The sequence below is a fragment of the Hemiscyllium ocellatum genome, chromosome 39 (genome assembly GCF_020745735.1).
Source record: "Hemiscyllium ocellatum isolate sHemOce1 chromosome 39, sHemOce1.pat.X.cur, whole genome shotgun sequence".
Classification (NCBI taxonomy): Eukaryota; Metazoa; Chordata; class Chondrichthyes; order Orectolobiformes; family Hemiscylliidae; genus Hemiscyllium; species Hemiscyllium ocellatum.
In genome coordinates this window covers 9,345,613-9,361,911 of record NC_083439.1, presented here as the reverse complement: position 1 = coordinate 9,361,911, position 16,299 = coordinate 9,345,613, and the positions used below count along the sequence as shown (strand labels likewise).

At 43.6% G+C, this 16,299-nt stretch overlaps 1 protein-coding gene across 8 annotated transcripts in view; it reads left to right on the top strand.

The window, feature by feature from the left end:
* LOC132834379 (A-kinase anchor protein 13-like) overlaps positions 1-16,299 on the top strand; it is a 416,727-nt gene that overhangs the window by 324,926 nt on the left and 75,502 nt on the right. For all 8 annotated transcript variants that reach the window (XM_060853223.1, XM_060853225.1, XM_060853232.1 and 5 more), the window contains one exon: positions 3,996-4,146. In XM_060853223.1, the coding sequence (XP_060709206.1) occupies positions 3,996-4,146 (151 nt within the window). The remainder of the gene's footprint in view (positions 1-3,995; positions 4,147-16,299) is intronic.

Genomic DNA, 16,299 nt, shown 5'->3' with positions numbered 1-16,299 from the left:
AGCCACGGGGTGGTTGGGTTGGTTGGTCCGGGCGTCCCAGAGGTGTTCCCTGAAGCGTTCTGCAAGTAGGCGGCCCGTCTCCCCAATATAGAAGAGGCCACATCGGGTACAGCGGATGCAATAGATGATGTGTGTGGAGGTGCAGGTGAATTTGTGGCGGATATGAAAAGATCCCTTGGGGCCTTGGAGAGAGAAGTAAGGGAGGAGGTGTGGGCACAAGTTTTGCATTTCCTGCGGTTGCAGGGGAAGGTGCCGGGAGTGGAGGTTGGGTTGGCGGGGGTGTGGACCTGACGAGGGAGTCACGAAGGGAGTGGTCTTTGCGGAACGCTGATAGGGGAGGGGAGGGGAAATATATCCCTGGTGGTGGGGTCAGTTTGGAGTTGGCGGAAATGACGGCGGATGATACGCTGTATACGGAGGTTGGTGGGGTGGTAAGTGAGAACCTGTGGGGTTCTATCTTGGTGGCGGTTGGAGGGGCGGGGCTCAAGGGCGGAGGAGCGGGAAGTGGAGGAGATGCGGTGGAGGGCATCGTCGATCACGTCTGGGGGAAATCTGCGGTCCTTGAAGAAGGAGACCATCTGGGCTGTACGGTATTGGAACTGGTCCTCCTGGGAGCAGATGCGGCGGAGACGAAGGAATTGGGAATATGGGATGGAATTTTTACAGGGGACAGGGTGGGAGGAGGTGTAGTCCAGGTAGCTGTGGGAGTCAGTCGGTTTATAGTAGATGTCTGTGTTGAGTCGGTCACCTGAGATAGAAATGGAAAGGTCTAGGAAGGGGAGGGAGGAGTCTGAGACAGTCCAGGTGAATTTGAGGTCGGGATGGAAGGTGTTGGTAAAGTTGATGAACTGTTCAACCTCCTTGTGGGAGCACGAGGCAGCGCCGATACAGTCATCGATGTAGCAGAGGAAAAGGTGGGGGGTGGTGCCAGTGTAGTTGCGGAAGATGGACTGTTCCACATATCCTACAAAGAGACAGGCATAGCTGGGGCCCATGCGGGTGCCCATGGCAACTCCTTTAGTTTGGAGGAAGTGGGAGGATTCTTGTGCTTTAACCAGCAACATTTTCAGCTCTGATCTCCAGCATCTGCAGACCTCACCTTTTACTTGCTGACACTTACTATTCAACAAAGACCAAGAATTGGAACTGCAATTCCCTTTTGGCTTAATATCTCGATGCAGTCAATCACTTGTCTGTCCTGTGGGCCCACTGATGAAGGAGATATTCAATTGAGGGTCTCTACACGTGTTCTCTGTGCTGTGGGACTCCAAAGTTTCAAACAAATTAGCTTTTGAATGACTTAATTGTGAGCAATGTGACAGCTGCTTAGAATTTCTACGAAAGTTCTTAGAAACATCCACATGGGGAGAGAATCAAGACCAACTCATTAGGGGAGGTAACAAACTGGGGTCAAATTTACTTTTACAAGCGATTTTAAAGGTGAGGAGAGAAACAGCTTGGTAGAAAGTTGGCTGTTTTCAGGGATTGAGGGGTAATCGCTAGCTAGAAAGCCTAAACCATCATAAACAGAGGAAGCGGCTAGAGGAAATACAAGAAACCACCATTGGAGTCAGGTTGCAGCTGTCTGCCGAGATAAAGTGAGTGAAGAAGATTTGTTCCTGGGACTATGAATTTTGAACACAATACAAACTGGACCATGTGTTGAGCGTGATGCAGCATTTAATTCTGCTCATCTTTACCATTTGCTGGTATCTCTTTGCAACCTAAAAGAGTCAGTCATAAAATAGAGCAGTACGGCACAAGAACAGGCCCTTCGGCCCACCATGTCTGTGCCAACCATGATGCCATTCTAAACCAGTCCCATCTGCACATGGCCCCTATCCCTTTATTCCCTGCCTGTTCATGTGTCTGTCCAAATGCCTTGCATATGTTGCAATTGTTTCTGCTTTTTCTACCTCCCCTAACAGTAGGCTCCAGATCCTTACCACTCTCTGCATTTTAAAAAAAGCCTGCCTCGCATATTTCCTTTAAACTTTCCTCCTCTCGCCTTAAATCTATGCTCTTTAGTATTTGTCATGTGAAAATGGGCCAATGAAAGATCTTACTGATGTTTCCACCCATTTCAGTCCTGTCATTTCCATTTGAACAGTGAGCCCTGGTTATGGCACTGGGTAGAATGAGCTTTTACTGGTGTTAGTGAGGCCAACATATGAAGAACTCGAGAGCTGTAGCATGATGAATTAAAGATTATACTATCATAAGCAGATTGATCTCACTCAATTTCAGAATCGGTGAATGCTCTGGGAAAATAACATTGTTGAACTGTTAAGGTTGGGAGAACTCTGTTGAATCTCTTTGGTTGTCTCCTGCTGCTAACCCATACTTTCACAAGATTGTTAATCTAAAACTTTATATTTCTGAATCATCCCCCCTCAAACCTTTGAAAGCCAAGTTTCAGCATCATATTGCCACTATTCCTGAGTTGCTTTGATTTATATTTGCCCATCACGTTGTGTGGAAACCCATGAGGCCTTTGCCCAAAACTTAACTTGCATCCAGTGATGTGGTTAAGGGTTCCTGACTGGTGATCCAGATCCCAGAATCCCCTGTAAACAGTTCAATTCCACCAGAACAGTTTGAGGGTTTAAATTTGGTTTACAAAATCGGGCTGATGGTCCAGTTGTCGTTAGGAGAATGTGGATATGAGCATTAATAATGGGGGTGGGTACTATAAGCTATGTTTCCTGTATTAATCACCACTTCTGCATAGATCTCTGAGGTCAGGGCTGGGCAGTGAGTCCTGGAACAGAAGACGATTGGTTCACACACCAGTCGGCATGCGCAGTCTCTCCAAGGAGCTGCGCAATGCACGTCTTCAGGAAAGCATTGGCCGTAAGCTCCACCTACTGTGAAAATATTGTGGGCAGTGCAACTTAGGATTTCAAAGGAGAGAGACCTAACATCTGGTCCTCCTCAAAGTCTCTGTAAAAATATTTATCTTCTCAGTGCAACCAGTAACTAGCTGCTACTATGCAAAATCACAGGATTTTTATGATGCTGAGAGAGATTGGTCCACTTGGCTTGTCAAATGATCATCATGACCCAATGCCAATCACCTGCTTGCTCCCCATATCCTTGCTCAGTATTTTTATCCCAATCATCATCTGATACCCTTTTGAGATATTCTCCAATCAACTTGATTAGAGATGTTATTATGCATCTCTGGAGCAGGTGGGACTTGAATCTGAGACTTCTGGCTCAGAGGTATGGACACTACCAATGCATTGTTCTAATGCTGTGTTGATGTTTTTTACTTTAACCTATTTTTCAAAGAAACCTGTTCAAGGATGTTATTACACACCTCTGGAGCCAGTGGGACTTGAATCCATGACCCCCTCGGTCCAGGGTTAAGGATGCTACCACTGTGTCACATTGAAGTGCCTTCCAATGCTCTCGAGTGTTTCAATTGACCCTACCTTTATCAGTGGTAAACACGATCTTGTTAACCACAAGAGAGTCTCCTAATTAGACTAGGAAGTAGTCTGCCACAGTAGAGTCAACAGACATTGTAAATTCTTACACTAAAAAGGACAATGACAGCTACCTTTTTCATAGCAACAACTCATACAGCACCATGAGCTGTTCAAGCCCATACAACAGCCATAAGAGCCAAAATGCTGGACTTAAGGGAACTTAGGTGGACATTCCTTATATGGTCTAACCTGTGTTTGATTCCAGTTTATCCTCAAAGTGGTTGACTCCTTCACCGTCCTCTGAAGCAGCCTAATGTTCAGTTGCAGTAACATCTTGAGAATGAATTTTAAATAAGGGAATGGAGATTTTAATTTGTAGGTGACTTGGGTCTTGTTGGTTGGTGATTTTATGCCAAATATTTGCAGAGGTGCTATCAATATTCTCAGAGCTCGGGAGCACTATCGCAAAATCCGCTCCTGAAGGAGCTTTCACTGGGATCAAGCATATTGTGATGGGAAATGGAAAAGATTTGTGTCACTGATGTTTCACCCTTTCTTTAGGAGAAAGAGAAATCAAAAGAGAAGGAAGTAAAAGACAAAGACAAAAAAACTGTAAACGGACACAGTTTTACTGCCATCTTAGCATTCCGTACTCCACAATGTGCCCAGTGTAACAAAGCCATCACCAGTCGAGAGGCATACCTATGCAGCAGTAAGTACCTGGGTTTTGTAATTTAATGTAAGTTATTTAAGTTATGCTGAGGTGATGTCACAGTTTTCAAGCATGTTTCATGCTAATGGTTTCACAAGCTTGAAGTCACTCACACAGGTCCTTTTGGACCTGGACAGTTAGCCCTCAGTAATGTGACTGCTGCCTTTCCAAAGCTTGGGAAATGTTTTTCTTGTCAACTCCAAATATGAAAAGCTGCAAATATGGCACTACGTACATGTAACTATTGTTATAAAGAGAAAAGGACAGAATGTAGAAGTGGTGGGGCTGAGAGTCAAGTCTGTATCCTAATTATTTGCTTTAATTGGTGGAATGCAAAATTAGAATTGTTACTGTACCATTAAGGAAGATGTTGTTGACTATTCAGTCAATGTGAAGACAGTTGATTAACATTTTCATGAAGGATTTGAGACTTTCATTGTGGACAGTTGTTGTTAAGATTGAATTTTAAACTTTCTCATTCCTCTTTTCGTATCCCTTCATGTCCTCATCTCCTTTTCTCTGCAGCCCCCTTTTGCTCTCCAATCCTCCCAATGTCTCTGTGCTCTTTCAATTCTGGTTTCGTGAATATCTCTGATTTTCACCATTGTCACCCATGTTTTCAGTTCACTGAGCTCAGGGTCCTGGAATGTCATCCTGAAACATCTCCATGTTTTTATTCTCCTTTCTAAGATGCCCTTTCACCACCTGCCTGTTTGTGTAGGCTTGTGATAACTCAACCTAATATCTCCTTGGGTGTCAAGTTATATTTCATGACATTCGTGTGAAGAACTGTGGGACGTTTGCTATGATAATGGCACTATATAAATGTAACTGTTGTTATAAAGAGAAAAGAACAGGAAATAGAAGTGGTGGGGTTGAGACTCAAGTCTGCATCCAACTTTTGAGTATTCCCATCAAACGTACATGATTCTCTAACTCTCCATAGGTGTGCATACAAGTACCATATATCATGTATTGTACCAATGAGTTGAACTGTACCTTGAGTGTATTCTATGTTACATGGTATTATGTTCTCATTGATTTTTTTTGAGCATCTCTACTAAAATTGCAAAATACATTTGGGGATAAGTCAGACACCCCATGAAATCTCATCTTATTCTTCTCACATGGTTCTGGGTTATATTCAAAGGAGATAGGGAAGATGACAAAGCTGCAAACTATAGACCAGTTATTGGAAAATGTTCTAGTCCATTATTAAGGAAGAAATAGCAAACATTTAGAAAAAAACTTAATTCGATCAAACAGAGTTACATGTTTTTATGAAATGGAAGTTAAGTTTGATAAATTTGTTAGAGTTCTTTGAGGACAAGTGAAATTAATAGTGTATTTGGATTTTCAAAAGGCATTCAGTAGATTGCTGCATGAAAGGTCGTTTCTCAGGATAGGAGTTCTTGGTATTGGGGATAATCTGTGTGCCTGAATTGAGGATTGGTCAACACACACAGGCAGGAACCTGTGGAATCCCCATTGGAGCATATTCCACAGAATTTCCTGGGAAAAATTGTTGCCGGCATGGTGACACAGTAGTTAGCTCTGTTGCCTCACAGCGCCAGAGACTCGGGTTCAATTCCCGTCTCAGGCGACTGACTGTGTGGAGTTTGTATATTTTTCCTGTGGGTTTCCTCCGGGGGTACTCTGGTGTCCTCCCACAGTCCAAAAATGTGCAGGTTAGGTGAATTGGCTATGCTAAATTGCCCGTAGTGTTAGGTGAAGGGGTAAAATGTAGGGGAATGGGTTTGGGTGGGTTGCGCTTCGGAGGGTCGGTGTGGACTTGTTGGGCTGAAGGGCCTGTTTCCACACTAAGTAATCTAATCTAATAAAATGCTCAGGTGGTCATAAAGCCATCTGACCAAATCTGAACTGACCTGACCTCCCCTTTCACAAAGCCTAACCTGACAATCCCTTTCCCTCCAAATGCCAGATGTAATTTCTCCCACTCATTCTCAAAACTACATAATCTACCCATACCACCTGGCACTATACTCCTACCTCGTGTACACCCTCCCTGGCGCCCTTTCACCTTACCTAGCTGACACCCTACTAACCTGGCACTTTGGCACCTACTCATCTGGTGTCCTATCACCTTCATTGGCATCCTATTTATCTGGGAATTTGGCACCCTACCCCTCTTAGTATCCTAACATCATACTTGCCTTTTGTATGTAAGGTTTGACAGCAGCTGCCAGAAAATGTTTTTTTTTAGATTAGATTCGATTACTTACAGTGCAGAAACAGGCCCTTCAGCCCAACAAGTCCACACCGACCCACCGAAGCGCAACCCATCCAGACCCATTCCTCTACATTTACAACTTCACCTAACACTACGGGCAATTTAGCACGGCCAATTCACCTAACCTGCACATTTGGTTGGACTGTGGGAGGAAACCGAAGCACCCGGAGGAAACCCACGCAAACACGGGGAGAATGTGCAAGCTCCACACAGACAATTGCCTGAGGCGGGAATTGAACCCGGGTCTCTGGCGCTGTGAGGCAGCAATGCTAACCACTGTGCCACCCACGGTTGTCAGTCCTTCAAATATCAGAATATACAGCAGCTGACTGCCATGTAATGGGGATGTGGTTTGTCTTTCCCAATCATTCTTTGTTAGGAAAGAACTGTCCAATGGAAGTGCAGCTCTGCATTTCTGAAGGAGCAATGAGTAGAGTCATTGCTTCTTCAGAGCTGAAATTCAGAGCTCTCTGCTTGAGATTGGCTTTTCTCTAAAAAAGAAATCCACCCAATTCCCTCTGTATTATGTGGGAAAGACAGTTCAGGGATTGGGGATATGTTGATGGATCAGTCCCATGTATTTACAATGCCTGGGGACAGAATGTTACCCCAAGTGTGTCAGGGAGTTGAATTCTCAATGTTCAGGAGAGCCATTTTCATTGCTGCTTTCACAACTTCTGAGTAGTATTAAGGATCTCAGCTTTGTACAGAGTGTTTTTGTCTTGTCTATTATAGATATACAATCTTGAGAGAGATAATACAGACGCTAAACAAATGGTTTTAGCACAGAATAGCACAAGAATCAAGTATGAGATGATTAAAGAGCAGAAAGCTGAGGTTTATACCAGGGACAAAGTTAAATGGAACAATGTGGTTTTGTGTCTGACATATACTCTTTGTTTCCCCTCCCCTTGCTTGTGGTTTTAGCTTCCTATTTATATATCTGTGTCACCCACAGTCATGGCAGGACAAATTTGAACATTTTAAAGCAGCAGCAAAATGCAAAAATAAGTTTGTGAGAAAAATGAAAAGATATTTCCAAGCTCTGTGCCTCTACAGAAAATGGTCTTGCCAGCTATCTGTTCTCCAAAGTCCAAGTTGGTGGCAGAAGTGTCAACCAATATACTCCTAGGTGAAAGTGGGTACTGCAGATGCTGGAGATTAGAGTGGTGCTGGAAAAGCACAGCAGGTCAGGCAGCATCTGAGGAGCAGGAAATTTGATGTTTTGGGCAAAAGCCCTTCATCAGAAAAGGCTTTTGCCCGAAACGTCAATTTTCCTGCTCCTCGGATGCTGCCTGACCTGCTGTGCTTTTCCAGCACCACTCTAATCTTGCCTGCAATCAATACACTCCACCACGCATCTGTCTCCTCTGAAAGCTCCTCCTCACTCTATTTATTCCCATATTAATACTTTCTGTCTTGTACTATGTTCCATGACCACCCTCCTCTCTTCCCCCAACACCCAAGCTGGCCCCTCACCCTCAGTCTGTGATGATTATATGGTGGTGACAAGTTATTGAATACTTTGTCAGGCAGAGAAACCTGGAATCTTGACTGACTGGGGAATCAAAGGTTATGGAGAGGTAGTGGCGAGTGGAGTTGAGGCCACAATCAGATCAGTCATCTTGCTATTAAATAGTGGGACAGCTTCAAGGGACCGAATGGCCCGCTGTTCATAACTCGTGTGTTTGTATGTCTCTTCATTCCCTTTCTCTCCCCTCAATTCTGTGATTTCCCTCCCCCAACCCAACCGATCTTTTGTGAGATATTGGATGTTTTGCATTATTCCTGTGACAGTTGTCAAATGATTGTTTCCAAATAAATACTTTTGCATTTATATAGTGTCCTTTATGACCTCTGGTCATTCCAAAGTGCGTTATGGACAATGAAGTACTATTTAAGAGTAGTCGCTGTTGTAAGGTAGGAAATGCAGCAGTTTGCGCATAGCAAGCTCCCATAAGCAACATTTTCATAATGAACATGATCTGTTTTTGGGATGTTGATTCAAGGTGAAATATTGTCAAGGGTTTTTTTTTAATTCCCTCATAGTACATGGGCATTGTTAGTTGTAGTAAATCAGTATTTATTGCCCTTCACTATTGTCCTTAAAGTGCTGATAAGCTGCCTTCTTGAATCACTGTGTTCTTAGTTGTAGGTAGGCCAACAATGCATTTGGGTTGGAGCTCCTAGATTTTGACTCAGTGACAATGAAGATCCAGTGATATAGAAATTCCTATGTTCTTCAGAACAGTGCCATAAGGTTGTTTAAAGTCAACATGCGATGACAGAGTGGGTCACGGTTTAACAACGGATCTGCGGCACTAACTCCGGCAGTGAGAAATATTAGCAAGATTTTTGTTGACTGAATTTAGCCAAAATATGATTGTTAGGTGGCCACTTTGGGTTAGTGTCAAGTTCAAACTATGTGGTTTCAGGTTTGTCTAAATCATCCCATATCTCCAGTTGCTGTCTGAGCTGATATCTCTAATAGAGGGTTGATGATTATAGCCTGAAGAGTGATTGCACTGTGGCCACATATTCAACATGAAAGTTTCCCAGCAACTAAATACCACAATGTCTTTGTAAACTTTTGCAGCCAAAAGTTTTGCAGCCAAGAGAAGAAAACCAAGAGGGACTTCAGTGAAGTGTACAAATGTTAATTCAATAGAGGCAGCAAACAAGGAAGTGTAACTAGAGCAAAAATTAGGGAAAGGCAAATTTCAAATTTTGACCTGAAAATTTTGGAATAATCACATAGAGTGAATGCTGGCACAACAGTGAGTTATGCCTACATTTCCTCGACATTATTGAAATTCATGTTGGATGTTGTGCTGCAGTTTAGGATTTTTCCAGCTAAGGATTGGCGGAGGGAGCTTCCATATCCGTGGCCAGTCTTGCACATTAGAAACCAAAGTAAGCATTTACGATGTGGTGTCAAGTTGCTGTGAAGGAAGCCCCTTGCTGCTGTAAAACATTATCTAGATGGTGTCCTTTGCTGCAATTTGCACTCCTCTTTGATTTATTTAGTTAAATGTCCATTATTCCACAAGGGGAGTGTTTTAGTTCAAGTTGCTTGCATCAGTTAATTTTAATTTTTGGGAAAGATGCAACTGTGACTGTCTCAAGTGATACAGTAGATGAATTCCAGGCTGTATCCTTCTATAATAGCCTTGATTGACATAGAGCAGTGTGTGGTTTCTGTGGTAGTGTCCCTAGCTTGAAAGCAGATTGTGAAATGCGCATGGGTGGTTCAGTTCCTCTTTCATGTGGTGCATACATACCTCTGATTTTTGTCTGGGTCTTTTAATGATATTTTGGCTCCAAGCTGATATGCTCACGTGTACTAAAAGTCCAGGTTCAGTGAGCTGCAGGCGGGCAGGCTGTGTGCAGGATGCAGAGGGTCATTACTGGGTCCCAACCTATCCCTGGCTGGAACAGTTGCTGGCCACGTTTTCACTGGGGCACCCCCATAACTGGCCTGGAAATTGTTCTTTGGGGTTGCCACTTACTTCTGTTCCTGCACCCAAACAGGCAGTGTGGGTCTCAGAGCCTTTCTGATCCTCCAGCATCCCCTAGCTAATGTGAACTGGCCCTTGGAACTTGGAGGTGGACTGGAAAATCCCAGTCAGTCTCGAAGAACTCTGGATGACCATTGTGAACCTCCTGCTGTGTGCAAAACCACGCCAGAGGCAGGATGGAATGGGAGAGCTGACAGATTAGTGCTGCCTTTAATCCCAGCCCTGGCACAAAGAGCCTGCAAAGGGATAATGGATAGGTAAATGGGCCCAAAACCTTTTGTTAGCTGAGCATGATGTGGGAAAATGTGAGATTATCCACTTTGGTAAGAAGAACAGGGGAAGCAAAGATTATTCAAATAGTGAATGACTGGGGATTACAATGGTACAGAGGGATCTGGGTGTGATTGGTCATCTAACACAATGTGTTAATGGCAGGACAGTAAACAATTAGGAAGGCAAATGGAATATTTGATCTTTATTGCAAGGGGGAATGATGTATTAAAGGAGGGAAATCTTAGTATAACTTGAGGTGTGATCCCACCAATAACTTGAGGACTGCATACGGTTTTTGCCTCCATACATTGGAGGGGTATAGTTGCTTTGGAGAAAGTTCAGAGATTAGGTTCAACAGTTTGATTCCTAAGATATATGACTTGTCTTATAAGGAAATAATTGAAGCGGTTGGACCTATATTCATTGAATTGTAGAGGAATAAGAGGGGGCTTTATTGAAACATGTAAGACTTAGACAGGGTAGATGCCAAGAGGATGGCTCTTTTGATAGAGGATTCCAGAATAAGGGAACTTTGGCCAACATTTTCCTTCTGTTGTTTCTGAATGTGGAGGATGGTACCTTTAAAAGCAAGAGAGAAATAAAGACACTGCATCCACACAATGTGTAAACTCACCAGATCAAGTTTCTCAATCTATCAGATACTGCGACCAAGAAGCACCACCAGGGAACTGATGAGACTCCTCATAAGCACATTGTGCTGGTTCTGGAGAACAGCCATCTTAACATGTTCTAATGAGAAGCTGAGTGTTTTTTGGGAGTAAGTCAGGGCTGGAGAAGAGGGGTGGGTGTCAGGTGTGTTTGAGGAAAGAGATTTCATTCACATGCCACCATCTTTTCTCCATCCCTGACCCGTTCCCCAGATTGGAGCAAATTGGACCACTTCCTCCGAACCAGGCAGACAGGAGCCCTGCTTCCTCAGTTGGGAAGGCAACATCTTGTGCCATTGCGTTCAAGGTTATTCTTCAGGTCAGTGGTAGGTTGAGGTCTATGTGGTTGTAATTGACCATGCACGGCCTGAATTGGGTGACAGAATAGGAAGGGGCGGTTGTGTCCATATTTTTACCCTTCCCACCACCTTCCCTTGTTAGTCCTAGGGATGGAAAGACCTTGCCTATAGTTTCTGAAATTAGGGGCTCCTATTTAAGGTGAAAAAGAGGAGTTTATTTATTGACGGTTTTCAGCATTTTGGAATTCTGTACCTCGAGCTATGCAAGCTAGGCCATATGTTCAAACCTGAGATAGACAGATGTTTGACCCTATCAGGGAGTCCAGACTTGTGGGAACAACCAGGAAAGTGAAGTTGTGGCCAAGATCAGATCAACCTTGGTCTTAAAGAATGATGGGACAGACTCAAGGGACCAGATGACCCTACTCCTCCTCCTGTTCACTAAGTGGGATAACCTTACAAATTACCAGCCTATAATTTATAAAAGCAACTCTGCTGCCTAGCATGTCCTTCCAGCTATTTATTTTTTCTTGCCCCTCTATCCCAGACTGGGATTCATCCTGTGAACGTCTATCAGTTGCCTCCAATCTCCCATTCTAGTGTGCAAACTAGAGTTCACTCTCTTTTTCATTAACTAATAGAAAACCAAATTCCTTGAGGAATCCAGGAAGAGAAGCTCAAAGGCATTTGGCCATTCTTAATATGTGCTTGGATTTATTACTGGGCTAGAAATTCAGATTTGGGTTAGTCTTTAGGAGACAAAAGTGCCAATCCCTCCATTAATAATAATCGTGAAGCAACCATATTGTCGATTTAAGAGAAACTATTCTTCCATCGATGTCCTTCACATAGGAAATCTGCTATCCTAACCTGATCTGGCCACCCAACATGGCCCAGCAACCATTAATTTGTAGATGTCACACTTGTCATCAGTGCACATATGCCAAGAATGAAGCTTAAAAATAGCAAATGCCTGTTGTATGCTCTTCAGCCAGGTCAGTGCTGCATTTGTTATTCTGTATATCAGCAAAAGTCGATACGTTTTTTACCTCTCTTCTTAAGGTAATGAAAGGATGAAGGTTAGAGTTATAATATTAAAGTTAAGCATGTTCATATCTTGGTACATTTTATTTTGGATTCTCTTATGACTAATTTATGTAATTTGTTTTTCTGTGAAACTCGTGATACGTCCAGTTCTAATCACATGGGATCCATTCAGAGCCAGAGCAGCAAGTGCCCCCTTTGCAAAACTCCATGCATCAGAGTTTAGGCCAGCTCTTGTGTATGAATTTCTTGTTCTTTTCCCTAAATCTTATCCAGTACCTACATCCTAGACCCTGCTGTCTGCCACTTAGAATTTGACCATTTTACTCTCACGACAGATGTTTACATTACACCACAGGCCATTGGAATTCTCCTCAATCATGTTTTCAGTCCACCCACCCTTTTAATTATTTTCAGTTTTTACATTGCCCTGTCTCGCCTTGAAATCTCAGATATTGATGGCCTTCTGCTTTCATAGGCTTTAGGGTGAAGCTTTACAAATGGTTTGAGAATCAGGAGGGTGTTGATGACAAGCAGCAACATCGAGTGTTGTATTATGCAGAAACAGGGATTTTCTGTATTCAATAAGGTGTTTAAGTTACGTACACTACTGTCCATTCAAGCTCCCAACAGCTGGAAGAGGAACCACAAGAGTTAACGGGCAACTGAGTAATTAGAGTAAATTTGTATCACAACCTCATTGAATGACCGGTATTGTGAAAGGCCTCCTCCTGTCCCTTACTGACTAGTTTTAATGTCAGTCCTTGCCAACAAAATAAGCTCATAAGAATTTGAAGTAGGAACAGGCCATTCAGTCCTTCAAGTTTTACCACCATCCAGTGAAATCCTGGTTCATCTGCCCCAGACTTCGACTTCGGTTTTTGGCAGCTACTCATAGCCCTCAACTCCCTGAATTCAGAAATCAGTTAGATATCTCCTCTTGCAATAGTTTGTGATTTAGCCTCCATAACTCTGACGTAGAGAATTCCAAATACTCTCTACTCTCTGGGAGAATACTTTCCTTGATGTCTCAATTTGAAATGGGTGCCCCCTTATTCTGTGCCAGTGTCCGAGTTTCAGATTTCCCCACTAAACGAGCCATCTTCTCAATATGGGTCCCCTCAAAATCTTGTACATTTAATAAACTGACTCTTTTCTAAAGTCTAATGATTTAGGCATAACCTTTTAACTATTCTTGACTAATCAACCTCTTCATCCCAGGAGACACAGTCAAAATAATCTATTTTAAGCTACCTCCAAAATGAATCTATTTATTGTCAAATACAGGCACCAAGTTGTACACAGTAGTCCACCTACACAGTTGAAACAATACTTTATTGTTAAAAGTTTAAAAACAGCAAAGGCTAAAATTCCATGTGCCTTAATTACATGCTGCACCTGCAAACTAACACTGTTTCATGCACAAGAACACCCAGATCCCTCTGCGCTGGAAAAGGCATTAAACAAAGTCAATCACAGTTGATTTTGGTTGCAGGAGTTTAAGTTTATTTCAACTGTACGTGCACTGGGCAGGGTGGAGTGGAGGAAGCAGTGCAAGAGGAAAGGAGAGATTAAGTTGAACGTTGAAATAGGATACCACCCTCTGTGTAGTTATCACCAAATCACACTTTTTTTTAAACATATGCACAGTGACCGTCTCTGACCAGTAAGCTCAGAACCAGTCCCTAAAACGAGACTCCAAATCCTTTTTTTTTAAATAATTCAATTGCAGAAATGGCACTGTGTCTGTGCTAACTCCACTAGTTCTTGTTAGGGTAAATAGTTCTTTTTTTATTAATCTATTTTTCCAGTTAACCTGTTCAGAGATGTTATTACATACCTCCAGAGCAGGTGGGACTTGAACCCAAGCCTGTGTACAGAAACAGGGACACAAACGCTATACCCCAAGAGTGCCCTATCTCCCGTTCATATTTTATTAAAATATCATTTACAAACAAATAATTACCATTAACTGCTGTATACAGAGAAATAGCAATTTTACTGTTCCACTAGTTTGAGAGAAATGAGGACAAACCTCAAATCCCACTTTGTCATCACAAAACAGTAATGAATACATAAGACGGTCCAATTAGATTTTAATTACACCACAGGCCATTGGAATTCCCCCCCCCCCCCCCCCCCCCCGCCATCTGTCCATCCAGCCACTCTAAGGCAACCCGTCCTTACTGGCTCTCTGTCTGCCCCATGTCCCTTCCAACTCTCACCGCTCTGACACACCTTCCGACCACCTCTAGGACAGCCCATCCCGATTATCCCCACTCAGGATGACAGCGCTTAGAATGACCTAACCACTCTCCGGCTCACAGGGTGGCAGCTTTCAAGACAATCTATGAACCTCCCAGTGAGACCTGCCAGACCCAGGGACCTATAAGACAGTGCAGGTGGTAAACCCAACAAAAGAGAGTCAAATAACAACAAACAAAGGAATCCCTTCTAGTACAGACTTCTTTACCATAAACAGTTCTCTTCAAAATGTAGAGACAATTCTCAGGGACAGAGTCCACTCCAGTATACAAAATGCAATGGAGTCCACTCCAAACTGCAGAGTCCGTTGCTAAAAACAGTCCACAACTGAGGGCAGAGTCCACTCCTGAAGGCAGTAAATACACAGCACACAGGCGTTCAATCTCCATAGAGTCACGGCCACTCACAGGAACACAGTATGTTGTAAAAATACGGTTAACTCACTGGGAGTGGACCAAACCCCTAACTCCAGGATGCAGCAAATGCTCGCCTCCCAACACGCACATACGGGTGTTCAGTCTTCATCGAGGCCTAGCCCACTGATGAAGGATGAGACCTACCCACAGAAACGGCTCATCTGGAAAGATGTACTTTCTCACAAGAGCTCAGTCCAAACACCAAAAACACATTTGAAAGAAAGAAAACCAGAGTGCAAGGGCTGTGCCCTGCCACAGAATTAGCATAATCCTCCTCTCAAAAAGAGAAAGAGTAACACACAGGCTGTAACCAGCCAGTGAAACATCAGTTCCCTAATGAGAACTGAGTTACACCTGAAACACATTGCCTGATTTGAACAGTCAATTTAGAAATCAGCCCTCACTAAAGAAGGAATACCAGTTAAGGAATTGGGTTCCCCTAAAAAAAAGCAGAAACCAACAGCAGCAGGAACACACTGACTGTGGCCCAGCCAGCGCAGATTCAGTCCAGGGGACTCTGAACCTCCATTTTTTCATAATTTAGTTTGCAGAGGTGGCAGTGTGTCTGTGCTGACTCCACTAGCTCTTGTTAAGATAGACATTTTTCTTCATTAGCCTATTTTCCAATCCACCTGCTCAAAGATGTTATTCCATACCTCCGGAGCAGGTGGGACTGGAACCCAAGCCTCTATGTTCAGAAATAGGTACACTAACACTATACCACAAGAGTGCCCTATCTCCTTTTTTTTTATTATTAACAGTACAACATACACAGTTATTAATAAACAGAAAGCAGCAGTTCACAAAACACACTATATAAAGGGGAAAGGGCAACAAAGCCAAACTCCACCATTCAACCAGTTTTCAGGGAAGTGAGGATATTCCTCAAATCCCACTTCCATTCATCACAAAGATAACATAACCAACACAGGCAAGACAGTGCATAAAACACAGACCCAATATAGCTATAAATAAAAGACATCCGACGCCTGTTCCCACCACATACTGATCAGACCATCTTCCCCTAGCTTTCCTGCAGGACAGTCGGCCTTCCACTCTCCGGCCGCCCTGCATACTGACCAACCCTCCCCAGGCCCACTTTCCTCCAGGCTGTTTGTTGACTACCCAGCTCCCGGTCACCCCGCGTACTGACCGGACTACTCCCGGGCCACTTTCCTATGAGCTGGGTGTTGGCCTTCTGATCTCCGCCCACCCTGCGTGCTGAGTGACCCACAGCCCACATTCCTCCAGGATGGACGTCAGCCACTGGCTCACGGTCACCCCCCGTACTAACCAAACCACCCCTGACCTGCTTTCCTACAACTGGGCTATCGGCCTTCCAGCACCGGCCACCTCTCATGCTGACTGACCCTTTCTCCTGGCCAGTGTTCCTACAGACCAGCCTACTCACAGACCAGC